The 21464-nt window shown below is 34.7% G+C and overlaps 2 protein-coding genes across 2 annotated transcripts; both read right to left on the bottom strand.

The window, feature by feature from the left end:
- Nucleotides 1-7695: 7695 nt before the first annotated feature.
- LOC129882934 (uncharacterized) lies at nucleotides 7696-9983 on the bottom strand. Its single transcript, XM_055957441.1, has 3 exons — nucleotides 9550-9983; nucleotides 8261-8382; nucleotides 7696-8174 (listed from the first exon to the last, which is right to left on the bottom strand). Exons 1-3 carry the CDS (start codon nucleotides 9890-9892, stop codon nucleotides 8058-8060), a joined length of 582 nt encoding a protein of 193 aa, XP_055813416.1. The 5' UTR covers nucleotides 9893-9983; the 3' UTR covers nucleotides 7696-8057.
- A 1589-nt stretch (nucleotides 9984-11572) lies between these two features.
- On the bottom strand, nucleotides 11573-21196 carry LOC129882932 (ABC transporter C family member 4). The gene is made up of 12 exons (XM_055957440.1): nucleotides 21024-21196; nucleotides 18198-20368; nucleotides 17206-17526; nucleotides 16622-16708; nucleotides 15875-16501; nucleotides 15549-15713; nucleotides 14771-15065; nucleotides 13858-14072; nucleotides 13456-13761; nucleotides 13183-13246; nucleotides 12826-13065; nucleotides 11573-11872 (listed from the first exon to the last, which is right to left on the bottom strand). Exons 2-12 carry the CDS (start codon nucleotides 20319-20321, stop codon nucleotides 11772-11774), a joined length of 4545 nt encoding a protein of 1514 aa, XP_055813415.1. The 5' UTR covers nucleotides 20322-20368; nucleotides 21024-21196; the 3' UTR covers nucleotides 11573-11771.
- Between the last annotated feature and the right edge of the window lie 268 nt (nucleotides 21197-21464).

The raw sequence follows: 21464 nt of genomic DNA, 5'->3' as shown, positions 1-21464 counted from the left end.
GATACATAACTTTAGCTATAGAATAGTTAATGCACATCAGCTATTTATGGATAAAAGATTGGCTCTTTATATCAATTACTGATCTATTAAAGAAGGCGACATTTATGTACGTGAATTTTAAAAATTAATGTATCGGAATCATTAAATATTGAGAAATGAGAATCTGATACATGTGCATGATGTATCATAATAAATAAAACTTGATTCATGTATCAGAATTCACAAAGTGTGACACTTATGAATATTATACTCGATACAAGTTTGATACAGTAGAAATATAAAACATAAACTTTGATTTTATATTCGATTTTGACACCAGAGAAAAACATAGTAAATCTGATGTATGGAAATATTAAAACATATTAAATCTGATACATTACAGTTTATGTATCAGATACATTAAAAGAATCAGAATCACCTAAAATGTTTACTATAAAAAAAAAATTACTGGACATCAATCAGTTCTCCTTGGTTTGGAGAGATGTCTCTCCTAGTTTTTTTTGGATCGTCGTTATCGCTAACATAACCATCCATGGCCTTCTGACAACAATATCTCCACCTATTGATGATTCAAAATCATCAAGAAAATTAGCCCTATATGCCGTTTCGAATCTCAATGGGTGGGACGAGATCTTCTTGATGACGTATTTCATTCTCTGCATTGACATGAAAATGGTTAAATACAACTTGAACTTTATACATAAATACGATGTATCATATGCATTAAAATATCTGATGCATGAGATGAGAATCTGATACATACAGAAGATGTATCAGAAACAATTATATATTATATTCTGATACATAAATGTAGAAGTATCAGAATCATTAAAACTTGAAACATCAAAAAATGACACTTACACATGATGTATCAGAAATATTAAATCTCCAAAAAATTGCATTTGAAAAAAACATTATGTATTTGATACATAAATGTATATGTATCAGAATCATTAAAACTTGAAAATAACAAATACTGAGACTTAAAGATGATGTATCAGAAATAATAATTCTCAAAAAATTGTATATGAAACAGACATTATGTATCTGATACATAAATGTAGATGTATCAGAATCATTAAACTTGAAATAACAGAAGTTGAGACTTAAACATAATGTATCAGAAATAGTAAATCTCAAATAATTGCATTTGAAAAAGACATTATGTATCTGATACATAAATGATATGTATCAGTTTCGTTAAAACTTGAAACAACATAAAATGACACTTAAACATGATGTATCAGAAATAGAAAATCTCCAAAAAAATACATTTGAAAAAGACATTATGTATCTGATACATAAATGTATATGTATCAGAATCATTAAAAATTAAAACAACAGAAACTGACACTTAAACATGATGTATCAGAAATAGAAAATCTCCAAAAAAATACATTTCAAAAAGACATTATGTATCTGATACATAAATGTATATGTATCAGAATCATTAAAAATTAAAACAACAGAAACTGACACTTACACATGATGTATCAGAAATATAAAATTTCCAAAAAAAATTCCTTTTAAAAATACATTATGAATCTGATACATAAATGATATGTATCAGAATCATTGAAACCTTGACAAAATTTTCATTCTAAAACAAAAAACTTAATTGAACACATACCTTTGGGAGATTAGGGCGTGTTGTAACCCCTTCAATCTTGTTGTCTATTTCTTTGGGTGCATGTTTAACTGTAGCTTTCGACTTCAATTTCTCACGTAGCTTATTCATCACTGTTGGATCGTTACGATGTTTGGATCTAACTTCGTCGTAATCTTCCCAAGACGAATCAGAACCAGGAGAAACAAGAATTCGTTGATTTTTAGTGGACTGTTTGAGACCATGAACGGATTCCATTGAAGGTATGAGAAACAAAAACAGAAAGATTTACAGAAGAAAACAAATGATAAAAATTTAGAAGATTTTTCAAAGATTTTCAGAAGAAATCAAACTATACAAATTTTAGGAGAAATCAGATTGAATGAGGATGAAATAAAATTCCATATAAGGAAAGATTGAAATATACCTTATTTGGAACCTTGAAATTGATTAACAATTGAAGAGTAACAAATTAACTAGAGCAAATTAGGGCAAGAATAAAGGAATAGGCAGATGTATCAGAGAAGTATAGAGAGAGAAAGGAAAAGGAGGGAATTTGGAAATTTTTTGGTGTATATGGGAATAAAAGTAAATATATTAGGGGAATATGTGTAAAAGGGTAATTTTACCTAAAAATAATTGGTCCTTTTATATTATGGATGTTATTTTCCAAGTGGGCTTCACTTAAAAGTGGACAAGTTGTCCACTTGATTTTTACTCATTTTATGACTATAAATATAGACTCTTTCCTGTGCAATGTGAGAAAACAATATAGATACGAAACATTACTCTTCTGCTCTTTTTTCTTCCTCCTATTGATCCTTTTTATTTCGCTAAGTTAGTTTATTTTATAACACGTTATCAACACGAACCTCCATCGCTTTAAGCTATATTTTTAAAAAGGTAAAAAAAATGGGTAAGAATTTTGTTTTTTAAAAATGTCTAATATTTCTAAACTTGAATTTGTCGCTCTTGACATATCTGAAAAAGACTGCTCATCATGGGCACTAGATGCCGAAATACATCTAGAATTGATGGGTCTGGCAGACACCATCAAAGATAACAATACGGCATCTAGTCAAGACCGTATCAAAGCCATGATATTTTTCCGCCAACATCTTGACGAGTGATTAAAATTACAGTACCTTACATTAAATGATTCCCTTAAACTGTGGAAGAATCTTAAAGAAAGATATGACCACCTGAAGTTGGTTATCCTTCCACAGGCACATCATGATTGACTAAATTTGAGATTAATGGATTTTAAAAATATAACCGAATATAATTCTGCCTTGTTTAGAATTATAGCTCTGTTAAATTTATGCGGAGAAAAAATCACTAAGAAAGATAAACTTGAAAAAATATACTCCACATTCCCACCCGCAAATATGTTCCTGCAGCAGCAATATCGCGAAAAGAGTTTTAAGAAATATTCTGAATTACTTTCTCACATTTTGATTGCTGAACGTCATAATGAACTATTAATGAAAAATCATGATAGTTGGCCCGTTGGTTCTTTGCCACTCCCTGAAGTGAATCAGGCAAATTATAATCAACGAAAAAGAGGTCATGGCCCCAGTCATGGTCGTGGTTATGATCGAAGAAAAAATTATAATCATGATGCTCGGTTGGCACCGAGAAATGATCGACAGTAAGCCAGAACCTTTATGAAAGAAAAATTTAGAAAGTATATGTTATAGATGTGGAGCTATGGGGCACTGGTCACGGACTTGCCAGTTATCAAAACGTCTAGTTCAGCTATATCAGACATCATTGAAGATGGACAGAAAATAATCCAGAGACAAACTTTATCTCTAAAGATAATATTGAGCTTATGCATCTGGATGTAGCTGATTTCTTTAATTTTCTAGAAGACAATATGAATATTGATAAGCCTAATAATATTTAAATAATTTTCTTTTTATTTATGTGTACTAAATGATATTTCTACTCCATATAAATAAATAAAATTTGTGAGCCGTGTATTAATTATAATATTTACTTTATTTCTTTTTGAAGAAAAATATGGATATGCCTCAAATTTTATTTGGATCAATGATCAATCACGAGGATATTTGTGCAATTGATAGTGGAACAACTCATGCTATTTTTAAAGACGAGAAATATTTTTTCAACTTGCTTAAAAGAAAAGCAAATGTTACTACAATTTTTTATAATTCAAAAATGATTGAAGGCTTCAGAAGAGCTAATATATTTCTGCCTAAGGGGACAAAAATTGTTATAGAAGATGCACCATTCTCTTCTAAATCCCCAAGAAACTTGTTAAGTTTTAAAGATATCCGCAGAAATGGATATCATGTTGAGACACTAAATGAAATGAATACTGAATATCTTGGTATAACCAAGAGTGTCTCAGGCCAGAAATATATTTTGAAAAAATTACCAACTTTGTTGTCTGGCCTATATTATGCAAAAATTGGTGCAATTGAAGCACATATGATCGTAAACCAGTACTGATCTAAATATATTTGTGCTATGGCATGATCAAATAGATCATCCTGGATTAATAAAGATGAGACGAATCCTTGAAAATTCAACTGGACATCCGTTAAAGAGCCAGAAGATTCTTACGACTGATGAATTTTCATGTGTTTCTTGTTATCAAGGCAAATTAATTTTCAAACCATCGACCCTGAAGGTTGGCATCGAATCTCCTAACTTTTTAGAGCGTATACATGGAGATATATGTGGACATATTCATCCACCAGTGGATTGTTTAGATATTTTATGGTCCAAATAGATGCATCATCTAGATGGTCCCATGTGTGCCTCTTATCATCTCGCAACCTGGCATTTGCGAAGTTGTTTGCACAAATAATAAGATTAAGGGTGCAATTTCCAGATTATCCAATTAAGGCTACTCGCCTTGATAATGTAGAAGAATTTACATCCCAAGCTTTTGATGATTATTGCTTATCAATTGAGATAAAAATTAAACATCCTGTTGCTTATGTTCATACTCAAAATGGCCTTGCAGAGTCATTTATTAAACGCCTACAATTGATAGCCATATCTCTATTTATAAAAATAAAATTGTCAATTACTGTTTGGAGTCTTGCTATCTTACATGCAGGAGCATTTCTTCATCTCAGACCGATACATTATAATAAATACTCTTCGTCACAATTAATATTTGATTATGAGCCAAATATAGCCCATCTACGAATTTTTGATTGTGCGGTATACGTGCCTGTAGCACCACCACAACGTATAAAGATGGGGCCTCAACAAAGGTTGGGCATCTATGTTGGATTTGACTAACCCTCCATAATTCGATACCTTGAACCGTTGACTGGAGACTTATTCACTGCTCGATTTGCAGATTGTCGATTTGATGAAATAACTTTTTTGCCATTAGGAGGAGAGATAAAGGAACCCGCAAGAGAAATTGCATGAAAAATTTTATCACTATCTTATTTTGATCCACGTACCCACACATGTGAGCAGGAGGTCCACAAGATCATCCACTTACAAAAAATAGCAAATCAAATGTCAGATGCATTTACTGATTTAAAACGGATAACTAAGTCACATATCCCTGCAGTGAATGTGTCTATCCAAATTGATGTCCCAAAAGAACCATCTACTAGTATCATAGCTTCTGAATCCCAAACACGCCTGAAGTGTGGTAGACCATTGGGTTGAAAGGATAAAATCCTAGAAAAATAAGTGTGAGGAATAATAAAGATGATACTACACAAGAACCTCCTAAAGAAGGTCAAGATTTGAGCAATCCTTATATTCCTGAAGAAATCAGTGAACCCGAGACTCAAGTGAATAAAGAACTTTCAATAAGTTCTACCGGTGATGAGATAAATTTAGATCGATCAAAAATTACAGTGGATAATATTTTTGCATATAATGTTGCACTTAACCTCATGTAAGATAGTGAAAGTCTTGAGCCTAAATCCGTCGAAGAATGTCAACGTAGATGTGATTGGCCAGAATGGAAAAAGGCAATTCAATCAAAATTAGACTCACTTGCTAAATGTGAGGTTTTTGGACATGTAGTCCAAACCCCTGAAGGTGTAAAACCAGTTGGATATAAATGGGGTTTTGAGCGAAAACGAAATGAAAGAAATGAAATTATAAGATGCAAGGCACGCCTTGTTGTACAAGGATTCTCTCAAAGACCCGGGGCCAACTATGAAGAAATATATTCAATTTTTATGGATGGAGTAACATTTCGATATCTCATTAGTCTAGCTGTATATAAAAATCTTGAAATACATCTAATGGATGTAGTTATAGCTTACCTTTATGGTTCACTTGATAATGAAATTTACATGAAAATCGCAGAAGGATTAAAATTGCCTGAAACATGTACTAAACCTCGGGAGATGTACTCAATGAAATTGCAAAGATCATTATATGGTCTGAAACAATCAGGGCGCATGTGGTATAATCGCCTTAGTGAGTACTTGATAAATGAAGGTTATATAAATGATGTCATTTGTCCATGTATTTTATTAAGAAAATGAAATCAGAGTTTGTTATACTCGTCATTTATGTTGATGACATAAATTTCATTGGAATCCCTAAAGAGGTCCAAAAGGCGATTAAGTATCTAAAGAAAGAATTTGAGATGAAAGATCTTGGAAAGACAAAACTTTGTCTAGGTCTGCAAATTGAACATTTAGTAGACGGAGTCTTTGTCCACCAATCTGCATATACTAAAAAAAATTTAAAACGATTTTACATGGACAAAGCACATCCATTAAGTACTCCAATGGTTATTCGATCACTTGAAGTGAAAAAAGATCCATTTCGACCTTCAGAAGAGGATGAAGAACTTCTTGGTTCTGAAGTATCATATCTTAGTGCTATTGGTGCACTTATGTACCTTACTAATGCAATCAGGCCTGATATAACATTTTCTGTTAATTTGCTGGCAAGATATAGTTCATTCCCAACGCGAAGGCATTGAAATGGTATCAAACATATTTTGCGATACCTAAAAGGTACTATTGATATGGGTTTGTTTTATACTAACAAAGGTTGTGCATAGCTTATTGGTCATGCAGATGCAGATTATTTATCAGACCCACATAAAGCTCGATCTCAAATCGGCTATCTATTTACACACGGAGGAACTGTTGTATCATGGCGATCTACAAAGCAGTCTATTGTTGTTACTTCTTCAAATCATGCTGAAATGATAGCAATTCATGAAGCAAGTAGAGAATGTGTGTGGTTGAGATCGATGATACAGTTCATCAAAGAAAGATGCAGCCTGGAAAATAATGTCAAAGTACCCACAGTTATATTCGAAGACAATGTTGCATGTATAGATCAATTGAAAGGTGACTTCATAAAAGGAGACAGAACGAAACATATTTCACCAAAATTATTCTTCACACATGATCTTCAGAAGAATAGTGATATTGATGTACAACAAGTTCGTTCAAGTGATAATCTTACAGATTTATTCACAAAGGCATTACTAACATCAACTTTTGAAAAACTAAGATATAAGATGGGAATGCGTCGTCTCCAAAATATCAAATAAAGTTTTCATCAGGGGGAGTAAAGTACGCGTTGTACTCTTTTTTCCTTAACCAAGATTTTGTCCCACTGAATTTTTCTGGTAAGGTTTTTAATGAGGCAGCACTCAAAACGTATTACCAGATGTGTGTACTCTTTTTCCTTCAGTAGATTTTTTCCCACTGAATTTTTTCCTAGTAAGATTTTAACGAGACGCAACATCTATGGATATTAAAAATAACTATATATATATATTTATTCTTTCAATAGAATTTTTCTTTTATATAGACATTCAAGGGAGAATTTTATATTATGGATGTTATTTTTCAAGTGGGGCCCACTTAAAGTGGGCAAATTGCCTGCTTAGTTTTTACTCATTTTATGGCTATAAATATAGCCTCTTTCTTGTGCAATGTGAGAAAAAACACAGATACGAAACATTACTCTTCTGCTCCTTTTTCTTCCTCCTACTATCTCCTTCTTATTTTGCTAAATTAGTTTATTTTATAACAGGTCCATAGTAATTGCCATTTTAAGAAAATCAAGATATAATTATTAATCCCAACTTTCACCCTTAATAAATGTAATGAAAAAGAGAGTAGTATTATAAATAATAATACAGATACCATCCGATATCTATCTCATTTTAAAATGAAACCACAAGATTCAACAACAGAGAAAGGGAAAATAAGCTTAAATACTGCATCTGGGCTCTCTTCATTTCCATCACTTCTGTAAATGCAGCCTAATACAAGAACTCTAATGTGCAAAGATTGGCCAACAAGCACATCAACCGCCTGCTCTTCCATTCAAAACTTACAAGCCAAAAAGCGAAGAGAAAAGAAAAAAGGAAAGCCACCAGATCAACCTTGATGAATGAGTGACCCTACCGAGTCCTGGATCTAGCTAGTATTGATATTGTCATGTGAATTATCCAGGATTGTCTTCAAGTGCCAACAAGTAATGGATTTTTATCCTTGTACATGTGATATCTTTTGCAGAGTTTCTCTAATGTTGCTACAGAATGCTGCATCTTATTGAGCTTTGTGTCCATGAACATGCTCTGCAGAGAGGGAAAAAAGAGTCTCCAGTGAGTATTATGACAGAGCAAATACATGCTAAATGATTTTGCAAATCCCCCATTATTACCTGATAATCATCTCCATACTCCTCAACAAGCCTGCTAATATATACTCGTTGTATGGTAGTCAATGGTTGCAGAGGAGCACTTTTTCCATCCCTTCGTTTCTTCCCAAGTGCGGACTTAAGATCTATAGTTCAAAAATCAAAAGTATCACGGTTTAATATTATGGAGTACGAATGATATGATAAACGGAAACACAAGAATCAGGCTCTTATAAAACTTAAATTGTCTTCACTGCTATATAATAAATATAACAGGTAATGCTTCACCCACTAATCACTACATCATTCATCATGCCTGTATGCAGTTGGAAGAGTAAAACAGGAATCTAGACATTATCTTAATTCTGCAAAACTAATTTGTTATTCATCCTTAAAGTCTATTTAACTGGCATTTCCATGTGCAGCCTCTTGCAATTCCCCCTCTCTCCCGCTATCCATAGATGAAATCCTTATGAACCCAATTGGCAGCTTCTTCTCCATGACGCAAAATTGTGCATAGCGCTTTTAATTTCTAATTGACGTCACAGATAATTAGTAAAAGAATACTACTCACGCATGGAAGTTCCCACTATCATTTGAAACATTCAAGATACAATGTAAGGTTCCATAGCAGAAGACTCCAAAAATGATATCTTCCAAAGAGAGGAGGAAAAAAGGACCTAATAGTATTTTTCTTTGGCAGAAGAAAAGCACTCTAGTATTTTTCTTTCTTCTGATGCAAGCTATGAAGTTGAAGCAAAAAGGTACAAAACATATGCGTTTCATAATCTAATATACCCATCCACTACGGTAACCCACAGCTCAGAAACGCTCCAACGAACTCAACCACCAAGCTAAAGAGGTTTTCATCAGTACTAAGATAGTATATCTTATCAGACCTCTTCATACATCAATAAATAGTGTCAAATTTATGCATTTAAAATATATCAAACAACATTGGCATTATGACATCCCAGTCTAATCACATCGAGTTGCATCATAGAAATTTTAGCTCACCACAGTTTTTCCAGAATACGCAAAACAGCAACACCAACCAGCTGGGATTAATGCTTAATTGCTGTTACACTTACATTAGGTCCCCACTGCGTTGTTAGAGACTTGTTCAACATTGTTAGATCCTCTAGTTATAGTAAACCATCAATTTCCCTCAAAAGACTGATTTTTTAGCAATGATATTAATGAACGAATGGAGCAAAATGGATATGAAGTTTGAGATTAAGGCGGCATAGTTGATTAAACAATTGATTTCTTACAGTAACAGCAACTAAAAGTATTGTAAAAAACGAACTCACCGTCTTCCTCAACCTCACTGCCAGAATCGTCCAGATCCTCAAACGCATCGGCATCATCATCAGAGGTTGGTGCCGGCTTCTGCGGCGGCGGGACCTGAAGAGAGTCCATTTCAATCATATGAGAGGTACGGCAACGAACACCAAGCAAGTTAGGGTTTGAAACGACGCCGAATGACTTGTAATTGTCGATTACACTTCCCTTGTCATCCCAATGAGAGTTGACCAGTGACCGGAGCTTCGGTGGAAGAGAAAACGCCGGTTTGAATACATTAGGGTTCTTCTTCGGCAGACCAACCCTCACTTTTGTCCTTGATCTCTTGTACTTTCGCCGTGAACCACCCATCTCTGTGCCAAAAAGGTGCTAGGGTTTAAGGGGATTGTGCTTGATAAACCCTTCTGTTAGTTTGGACTTTGGACACCTCTAATTTATATGTTTTTTTTACTTGAGGGAATGGTTAAAAAAATAGAGATAAGGTATTTCAATTTTTTCGAGTTCCATATATTAACTATATTAGGTGTGTGACAGTTAAAAGTGTGTTTTGATAAATAATTAATAATAGTTCATGTAGAAAATTTTTAGAGCTTGTTTGAATGGTGGTTTTTCGTGGTATGCTATTGTTAGTAAGAGAACCACGTTTGTTTTGATTATTTCTTTAATTACACGGCATGATATGATTTGGTTTTATGGGTTTGCAACTATGAAAACCCTCACTTTTTGAAACCACCAATTTGGTGGTATCCCATTGTTTACTTCTTCTTTTTTTCAATTATATCCTTACTTAACTTTAAATAATTTTAATTTATCTTTTATTCTTTATTAAACGTTGTCATAATATATCTGTTGTTTTCACTGTCGTATTGCTCATTCTCCTCCGCAATAATTTTTAAAGCTTCTGGGGATTTCAAATTGAAATTTTCTCTTCAATTGTGCTCGTTATCTCCAATGGAATCAACGCTTTTGCTAGTTTCTCTTCAGATTTCTTATTCTCTTTTACGATCCTAATTCTTATTTCCTATCGGAGAAGTTAGCCTTAGAAAATATTGTGATTGATATTTATAATAATTAAGGGCATTTTCTTAAATTTATCAATTATGATACAACAACAAAATTATCATTAAACAATAGTAAATCATACGGTCTGTCCAAATATAGTATTGTACTTGTACTGTACAGTACCATACCATACCATACAGTACCGTACATTATGAAACAATGGGAAACCATCATCCAAACATAGTGTTAGTATCTCATAGTTTAGGTATAATTTAGATTATATTACTCAAAAAAACTAGATATTTTAAGTGTGTTTTGACCATTAGTTCCTTTTATTTTGACACCCGTAAGGATGGCTGAGTTGATGCAACAAATGATACTCTATAAGAAAAGTCAAGGATTAGTTTTTCTTGTCAAGGTCTTTTCAATCGAGCTCATCACATCAAATTTACCTAATGTGGTTTACATCAAATTTACGCAATGTGCACTCGAAGAATAGCGACAACTCCCTTAAATTTATCAATAAAATTTATTTACATTTTAAATTACAGTTTGTTCCAATTGAGCATCTGAACTTATAGAGCGTTTTAATAACACAATTATGTCGATATGTTAACCATATGCAATATATCATCTCCTTTAATTATATATTTCAGCCTCAATTGAAACAAACTTTTGAGGTTTTACGACTTATTAGAGCTAATGAGCATAATCTAAAAAATATGACATATTTAAGTAATTAATTTATTCACGTAAAAGGCGCTTGAGAACACGCGTAAAACTTCTCCTAAATTTGAACGTTTATTAATTGTTTTCCACCTCACTTTTCACTTTGAAGCTGTATTTAAATATATTCAAACATGAACATTATTTCAAAATACTTTGCAAAAAGTATAACTAAACACAGCTTCATCTTCAACTCCAACTTCATAAATTCCAAATAAAGTGAAACTCTTTTGGATCTATAGCCAAACGCCTACTAAGAAAAACACACAAGCTAGAACAGATTGATTGGAAGAGGATGAAATATCACCCTATATAAAATAGCCTTCTTGTTTTTTATTAATTGAAAGAGAAATTACAATTGTTTTAATGCCAATATTGTTCCAACACAGCAAAATCTACTTAAGAGACTAGTAGGAGATGATACTATTTGAAAATCTAGTGTAAATATTTGGATAGGTATTTTACAAATTAAGCAAAAACCAAGAAAGCCAGAATGATGTGGTTAGAGCTCAGATGATCTGTTAGCATATTCTTGAACCAAAGCCCCAAAAAGTGAAGACCTTTCCAGCAAATGAGATGGTTTGTCAAACTCTTTTGCTATTCCTGCATGAAAAAATGAGGTGTTTGGGGTTAAGAAAAGAATTTAAGCTCTATACGCAGAAAACGCCAAAGAAACTTTCCACTATTAAGTCGCTTAAAAGGTAATTACACGTAACTACTCATAATAAGTGAAACTAGTAACCTGGAAAAAAGAAAGACAGATAATTGGCTATAGTAGGCTAAATTACATTAGACCGTGCTTGTTATGACGGTAAATGTTTTCCACGAAAATTATAAAAGACAGATAATTGGCTATAGTAGGCTAAATTACATTAGACCGTGCTTGTTATGACGGTAAATGTTTTCCACGAAAATTATTTCTTAGAAAATACGTGGTGTTTGGTAAGTAAGCAAAAAATGGTCTCATGGTTGATAGTATATATCCCAAAAATCTCTCACTTAGACTTTTAACCATCACAATTGTTAGAATATACTGTGTCTAAAAATGCATATCTCCGGAAGCATTAGTTTTTCCATACAAGTCATGAAGATGCAGCATTAATTTCTCTTCATTGGTAGGACAAATATTTCTCACATTCCACAAAAAAAGGAAATTGTCTCAAGAGTATTCATATAATCTAGGACAATACGAGGGGGGGGGATGGGGTTTAAGGGGGGAGGAGAGGTAGGGGATTGGGGAGTGATGGGGTGGTGGGTGGTGTTAGGGGGGCGTGAAGGAGACAATCAGCGTAAAATGCTGCTTATGGAAAAAAGAATTAGGCAGTATACCATAAGCCTCTAGTTTGAGGTTGTATGAAATTCACAAAATTAAGCAAAGGGAAAACTCAAAACAAATAGGCCAAAAACTTCTAGGCATTTACTACCAGGAAAAGAGTAGGTAAAAAATCTCACAGAAGTACTGACTATGCTTGATTTGAAATGTTCATCACATAAAGATGAATAATCATTTACCAGATTCAAAATAAGGTACAAAGTAAGAGGAGAGAAATTCGAACCTGCATCTACAACAAGAACTCTATCACAGTCCATGACTGTTGGTATTCTGTGGGCAATGCTGATTATAGTACAGGCGGTGAAGTCCTCGCGGATGATTTTCTGAATCACAGCATCGGTCTGTGAATCAACACTGGCGGTTGCCTCGTCCATAAATAGAAGTCTGCTGTGTTTTAGCATCACTCTTCCCAAGCAAAGAAGCTGCCTCTGCCCGACACTCCAGTTATCTCCATTATCAACAACTATGATTTACCAATAAACAGTATTCACATATCAGTAATACATATATTTGATGAGCATCAAAGTTGGTTGCGTAATTCCGCAGAGAATCACAAGGATGGCAGAGGAGGAAAAGTTACCAGGTGAGTCAAGTTTTTCGGGTTTTGAAGACACCACATCTTTCAGTTGGCAGCGATCGAGGCTCTACAATGAACGAGATTTCATGTTAGATGAATTCCTGGAAGATAACAAAATAATGTCTGGAGTATTTGCTATTTTCTCATTAACAAATAGTATGTTGCTCTTACATAATTATAGTCCAAAAACGTCTCAGCAGTCTAGACATGCTTTGGCTAATTTTGCGTTATCTTTTAGGTAGTTTGTAAACTATTTTACACAGCAAGTTAAATTACCTTCCAAATTTCATCATCTGAATATTGTCCAATGGGGTCAATGTTGCTTCTCACAGTTCCTTCAAAAAGAACTGGTTCTTGGGGAATGATTCCAAAGCGAGATCTAAGATCATGAAGCCCGAGCCTGGATATGTCAATGCCGTCAATGACTATTCTTCCAGCTGCAGGCTCCACCAAACGGAAGAAAACTTGAATTAGTGTTGATTTTCCACCCCCAGTACGACCAACAACACCAATCTTCTCTCCCCCTCTAATGTTGAGAGTAATTCCTTTAAGCACTAGAGGAGTGTTTGGACGATATCTGACCTGTTCACCAGTAGAATAAACAATACAGAGATTCAATGTTAACATATTTGAAATTTAAGAATCTGTAGGCAAGCGAATATCAGTTGGAATAACTACCTGCAAGTCTTCAACCTCAACGTTGCCACGGCTCGGCCAATCTGAAGGCGGGACAAAATCCATTTTTCTCCACTCTGCTTCTGATGGTATGCATGAGAACTGTTTTAATCTTTCAACAGAAACCATTTTGTTTTCGACGAAGCAACTCACAAAGACGGACCAGAATAGCACACTGTTTAGGGACAAACCATATGATAGCGATAAGCCAACGTTTTCTGCCCCCCAAAAAAAAGAATATTAGTTTAGTTCAGCTATAGAATAGAACACGGAGATAAGTACAACAAAAAACTGAAGGAAAGAATTGAAGAAGCTAGAATCATGTTGATCCACTGGCCTGCCTTGTCCAAATTAGAAGTTTCTTGTACTCTTGGTTGATAACTTTTGTAGTGCAGCTGAATGCATGACTAAATGTTTGTCTATTTGTATGGAATATCCTGATCGCTAAGATTGAAAAAATAATATGACCACTATATTCAATCTCACCGTAGAATTATTTAAAGGTACAGCACTTGGATTTATCTACTATATCATTCAGCAACTTCGTGTTCTCTTAATGTATATGCATTATTTCACACAAGAAGGAAAAGATCTCTAGATATAGTTTTTCAAGACAAGTGATGCCCATAGATGAGGTAATAGTTACATTTTCTATAGTTATAGATGAGATGAAGCAGGTATGTTTAACTTTTGCTGACAGAATCTGATTCTCAATTGCCCAAAGGTAGAAGTCAGATTTTAACTTGAAACAAGTTATTAGCAAGCAAATTATTAATAGAAAGACTATGCTCAATGGGTATTCTCTTTCCTCATACCCATTTCCTTTATCGGTAGAGGAGGTAGATCTAAATACAAAAGGATTATCAAATCTAGAATTCATGATAATCCATGAATTACCCTTGGACAGGTGTTATACCTGGCTTGATGATGCTGCTAGGTAAGACAATCATGAACATTGCAGAAATACAGAGAAGCAAGCTTCCAAGCAGTTCCAGTCGGAAGCCCAACCACTCATTGGATCCATTGTTGTGGAAATCCATTCGCAGATTGGCGTTCACACGGTTAATGTTTTCTTGACTAAACATCTCCTGCTTCCTAAAGCAACGTATAGTCATAACACCTGAGATGCTTTCAGAGAAATGATGAATAACAGGTGCTTTTGTAATTGAGTCAAGCCGAGTCAATTCACGAGATGTTGCAAGATAATATCCCTGTAAACCAGAAATGAATTTACTGTTATTTCGATTATAGTCTACATAATTACTAGTCTTCAAAGATACCAAATATGTCATATCAATGTGCCCCAATTGATTTTCTTTAACACATATTATGTCTTCTATCTGCCCAAAGCTTTTAATTGTGAATAAAAAGTAGAAAATTCTAGTTGCAACCAATGTTAGATGTGAGCTTAGTATCTAGTCATCAAGAAAAAGCACACCCGCCCACATCTTTTGATCAGAGTTGCAAATAATTAAAAAAAATTAGGAGACACTGAGATGTGTAGTTAACCACATTTTTAAGTAAAAAGTTTTAGCTGGACAGAACAAATAAAGAAGCTTCCCTTTTAGTCCACATTACTTTCAGCCAAAATGCTCAGAGAACTAATTGCCTTTAAAGAAGGTTAATTTAGATTTGAGTTCAAACATGAAAAAAAAAAGAGAGAAAAGGACAGCTGTTATAAAGAATGCTCGTACCCGGTACCAGACATTTAGCCAACCCAGAGGAATTAAAAGTAGTGTGGTTGGCCAAGAATATTGGCATGTGATGATAATGATGCCAAACAGCGTGACAAACATGGCCAAAGTCAAATTCATAAAGAACGGGAGGAATACATCAATGTTGGTCTGATCATTAGATGCCTGCAAAAATAACCAAAACATCTCAACATCAGTAAATAAATTTCTATTCAAAAATATGACATCAGTAAAACATGCAATGGATACTTGTCTTCATTAGATCATCTAAACAACAAACTTTGAACATTACATGCAAATGCACAAACTTGCTTTCAGAAAGTTACCCGACTCAGAATTCTTCCAGAAGGTGTTGTGTCAAAAAAGGACATAGGAGCGTGCAGTATGCTGTGAAGAATCTGTCCGAAAAATATTTGGGCAGTCTTAAGCCCCATGAGCGTCACAAAATACATCCTTACCACTATCAACAAAGCAGAAACAACTGCAATAATACCATATATTTCAATGAACAAAGAAGGATTGAAGGACATGGCACGATCTGCTGAAGTTTCATATGCCAGCCAATAATCACTTGCCATTAGAGAACCTTGCCACAAGAAAGAAAACAACAAAACTAGCACCACGCCCCACCATCCAAAAGCTTCAGTAATATATTGCTTGTACACCCGAAGACTGACTTTTCCAGTTTCTCTTTCTTCTTCTTTTATAAGTTTTGAGTTACCCCTATCAGATGTAGACTGTTGAGAGTTATCCTCACCATTTCCTTCCCCGTGTTTAGATAATCCTCCAAAAGATTTTGATACTTCGAGGGGAGCGTTGCTCTCATTATTGGTTTCCACATCAACAAGTTCTAAAGAGGTCTCATGCGCAGCTACTAGCGCTTTAAAATCCATTCCAGCTTCCAGTATCTCATTATACTTGCCAGATTGCACAATCCTCCCATCTCGCATGACCTTCAAGAAAGAAAAAAGTAGTTCACAAAGTTCAGATTTTATAGAAACCAAACATACACTACTCTTGACACTTGGTTCCGAAGAGGTTTAGGAAGATGAGAACTACACTCCAAAACTTACAAGGATCAGCTCAACATTATGCAAGAAGTCCACTTGGTGTGTGACAAGCAAAATGGTTTTATCTTTAAGAATTCCCCTCACACATTCCTGCAAAAGAGAATGAAATTTTCAGATGGACATTATAAGAGAAAACAAGTAGGAGCTTCGAAATGTGATGGTTGAAAATACATAGACACCAAGTCAAAGAGTCAAAGTATTCAAATAGCATATAGGAATTGTCAACTTCACGGATAACAAGAATCATGATGTTACCTCCTTCGATACATATTAAAGAGTAACATAGAAGGAAACGGTATTCTTTGGTCCCTAAAATAATGTGGACAGTAAGTACCACGAGTTAATAGATCAAGCGTGCCAAACTTAAAAATAGTCTTTTCAGTTGTACTTTTTGGGTTTATAGATTGCCACTTTCACATCTTCCTCCTAGGAAAATGAGGTTTGTTTACTGAGGAAACTAGTCTCCAAAATACATAAATAGCAGGGTTCCGTTTTCCTCTGGTAGTCCATATAATTCGCAGAATGGAACAGTGTAATTTCCATTTTAACTTAAATCGCCAAGAGGTATATCATTGAAGAGTTCTAACCTTGAAGATTTCAGAGCCAGTGTGAGCATCAACTGCACTGAAGACATCATCAAGTAAATAAATATCACAGTCCTGATAAACAGCTCTTGCAAGCTGAATTCGCTGCTTCTGTCCACCACTAAGATTAATGCCACGCTCTCCTATTTCAGTCTGGTCTCCAAACTCCATCATTTCCAAGTCCTTCTCCAAGCAACAGACCCGGATTACTTCCTTGTACCTGTCTCTGTTCATTGGCATACCAAACAGGATGTTTTCTTCTATCGTGCCGTTCTGAATCCATGATGTCTGTGCAACATAGGCAGTTGAACCACAAACTGTGACCTGTCGAACAAGGGGTTGGCAACAGCAAGTTAGCAGATGATTATATATTTAAGGATTGATTCCCTTGTTTAAGAAACAAGTGAATTAGTTCATGTAGATTAAGTATGAATCTCCCACATAGTTTCGGTGAGGCACCAGAGTGGACAAGCAGAGGACAATACGAACTAATTGATCAGCATTGGCTGTGCTTGCATTCAGGATTGTTAATCCAGAAGATGAACAACCAAGCAAAATATGTAACTATGAAGTGTAAAGTAACAAATCAGCTAATGCGACACAAATGATATATTTGTTTTTTAGATCTTGCTTTAGGTGTTCACATTTAATGTTTGAAATTCATTAGAAGCAAGGACTATTTAGATTTGGTGCAAAAGGAAGCACATTACTCTGACACTGTTTGGCCAGTAATAGTGCTGATTCAGTGGAGATCAAACGATACACCAATGAGAATGCAGCAGTTCACCTATAAGAAAATATATTTGATAGGTACTAGTTTGATCATAATTGTTCTTCATTTAAGACTTGCACTTACACATTTGTCTACATTATCTTTTAATAACACAGAAGAGACTATGCAGATAACAACAAGAAGCAAAAGGTAATTTGCAGCCTGTTTACATTTGTATTAATCAATCAAACAGGAGAATATGCTTTGAGGATGAGATCCATACCTGACCCGATAACTTGTGCATCTCACCAAGTACTGATGCGAGAAGGGAGGACTTTCCCGATCCAACTGTCCCTACTACAGCTGCAAGGTCTCCCTTTCTAATCTCAAAATTTATATCTTTCAGCGCTTGTTCACTGTTATCATCATCCCAACCAAAAGTTCCATCTTTCACCTTCATAGCAATTGTACTCCCACAACCTTCCAGTCTTTCCACTGATTTATCCACTAACTCCTTACTGATCATATATTTGTCTAATCTTTCAAGAGATATCATTGCTTGTGAAAGTGAGATCATGGATTGAGGGAAGGCCCTGATTGGTTCTTGCAACATCTTGAAGAGAGCAGTTGCAGTGAACACTGTCCCTGCATCAAGTGGAATTCCCAACAAAAGTGCACTTCCAAAAGTGAGTGTAGCCACTAGAAGAGGCGCGCTCCACAAGACGATAATATTACCAGCTATTGAGTACAAGAAATTGGACAACCATGTGTACTCTGATTCACGGAAGGATTGAATTCTCTTGTTAAAATGTTCTTCCCATGCCTGGAACTTTATAACGCGCATATAATTAAGCATCTCATTTGTTGCCTTCATTCTGGAATCACGATTCTTCATGATGTTACTTTGAAACCTGTTGTTTCTTTTAGTTCCAAACACCACAAATACCATGACTGCTGCAAGTCCCACTAGTGTTACAACAGTTGACGCACCAAGGCTGGTATAAAGGATGGCTAAAGCCACAGAAACTTGCAGTGGCATGAGCCAAATGGAATGTAACTGTAGCATCATGTCAGACAGCTGCTGAGCATCCACAGCCATATAATTTACAATCTGTCCAACACCATGAGCCTGCCGAGCTGAGCATGACAACCTTAAGCCCTTCCTATACAAAGAAGTGATAAGTGTGGATCTTATGAGCATTCCAAGCTTCTGGGAATTAAAATTGAACTGATGAGAGGTCAGAACTTCCACAAATTTGGCTATTAAGAGAGTTCCTATGAGGTAGTATCCTTCATAAGGAGATGTCCGCTTTCCTGCTGTGTAATCGACAAACCTATTTATGAGTGTTGGCCCTACATACATCACACAGACCCTAATTACTGCAAGGGTGGCAGTAAAAGCAACTTCCTTCCAGAAGCAACGCAGCAATGTTGTTCGGACAGGATGCTTCGCGTTCTCTTCAGGTTTAGGCCAATTCCTTTCGAAAAGTTGAGACATTATTTCTGCTCTATGATGTGGAGAAAGCGAAGGAACTCCATCAATCTTGAGAGGTGACTTGTAACCTTTTTGCAGTAAAGGATTCATCCAAATCCAAAAAGCTTTTGATACTAGAGAGGCTGAAGCAAAACCAGTAACACTGGATTTATCCACAAGGGGTTGATACCCATTGATTTCATCCCCTATGTGAGTTTCAGAATCACTAATTACAGCAACTCCGGTCGAACCTTTGATGGCAACAATGAAGAGAACAACAGAAATAGGAAATGCAACTAATGAACTTATATCATCCATTCTTAAATTAGGATCAATTTCCTTAAATGAGACCAGCCTTGTAACCCCACAACCAAAGAACAAACTCATAACTATAAAGTTTACAATCCAGAAAACACGCAGGGACAACGGATGGGAAACAGCTCGAAATCTTTTCTCATGAGCTATTAGTACAGTGATCACAACATGTGTAATCGCTTGAAACAGCCAATACACTCCATCTATGACCTTCCAAAGCGACTGAGAACTTCCCCCAAGAACCAAAATGCATAAAACTATAGAAGATATGCCTAAAATAGCTGACAAAATCAAAGACAGCTTAAACCAAAGATTGGTTCTTACAGTAACCCTGTTGTGTGCAATGAAGGGTTTGTCAATGCCAGAGTTAGCATGGTCATTAGACCTCAACTTTGAGTACAACTTTTGTACTGCAAACATCATGAAAGTAAGCAAAAGCAACACATCAATGGAAGATAACAAAGTCCTCTGAGGACATGGAGAGAGGAAAATGAATCTTAGCCACTTAACCACTGCTGAATCAGATTGTAATGTGGATGCAGAACAAGAAAGTGATGTTAACCAAGATTCTGAAGACATATTTTTTTCAATATCCATGTTAAACCATAAAAGATTCATCCTTTATGTTTTTATATCCCCTGAATCTGCATTCCCTGACTTTCTTTCTGCACACACACAAACAAACAAACAAAAACTGATTCGTTATTCATCAAGAAAACATATTTGCCACCATACAAAACAGAAAAGGGTGGAAAAGAAGCATAGTAGTAACAAAAAAGATAAAGAAATAAAAGATGAGATATCCACAGGAAAACATGTAAAAGTAGAACCCGTTTGGATGTGCTTTTTTATCATTTATATTTTAACTATATTTTCAAACTATCTTTTTTATTTTTTTAAACCTAAAATTCACATCATTTTCCTCATCTAAACATTTTTATCGAAACACTCAACTACTTATTTATAAAAATAACTTTAAACACTTCAAAATTCTAAATAAGCTCACCCAAACGGACTCTTACTTTCGGTTGAAACATTGTACAATAAAAGATTCAGGGGAAATATATACAAAAAGGGAACTAACTTTAGCAAAAGTTAAAAGCAATATGATAACACCTATGAATCAAAAGCTTTATTTGTCAAAAAGCTCATACCTTTTTAAAGATTTGATAAGGCAAAACCAAAATTTCCATTCCAATCAACCCAAAAATAAAAACTTTCTCAAAAGAATTGTCATGCAGAAAGATTGAGGCTTTTGGGGTTTTAAGCAAATCTTTTTTTAAAAAAAAAAAAATAGATAAAGAGATGAATGAAACTCACCAGCACAGAAAGCCAAAGATGGAAAATTCTTGTTCTTGAGAGAAATTTCAAAGTATTTATTTCAAGAACAAGAAGTTGCCCATTCTTGTACTGTATGTGGTTCAGCATTCAAAGAAGCCTATTTCTTTGTAGCTTCTCATTTTTCTCGCCTAATGTTGTTCCAAGTCTAAAATACTATTACTATATATTTCCAAGTCTTCGACAAAGACAATGTGGTCTTCCGGCAAAGTAATATTTTTGTATCGGTTATTTTTACTCATCATTTTTTGGGATGGAATTTCACGTTATTAGTGTTGTTGTTATATTTACTCGTCATATTTTAAATCTTAAAATATAATTAAAAAATAAATAATTAATATTAAAAAAAACTCTTAATATATTAAAAGTAAAAAACAAAAAATAATAATAATAAAAAAGTAAAAGTGACAAAGGGAAAGGGAT

The sequence above is a fragment of the Solanum dulcamara genome, chromosome 3 (assembly GCF_947179165.1).
Source record: "Solanum dulcamara chromosome 3, daSolDulc1.2, whole genome shotgun sequence".
NCBI classification, from domain to species: domain Eukaryota; kingdom Viridiplantae; phylum Streptophyta; class Magnoliopsida; order Solanales; family Solanaceae; genus Solanum; species Solanum dulcamara.
The sequence above is the reverse complement of the archived record's forward strand: the minus strand, read 5'-3'. Positions and strand labels throughout refer to the sequence as shown.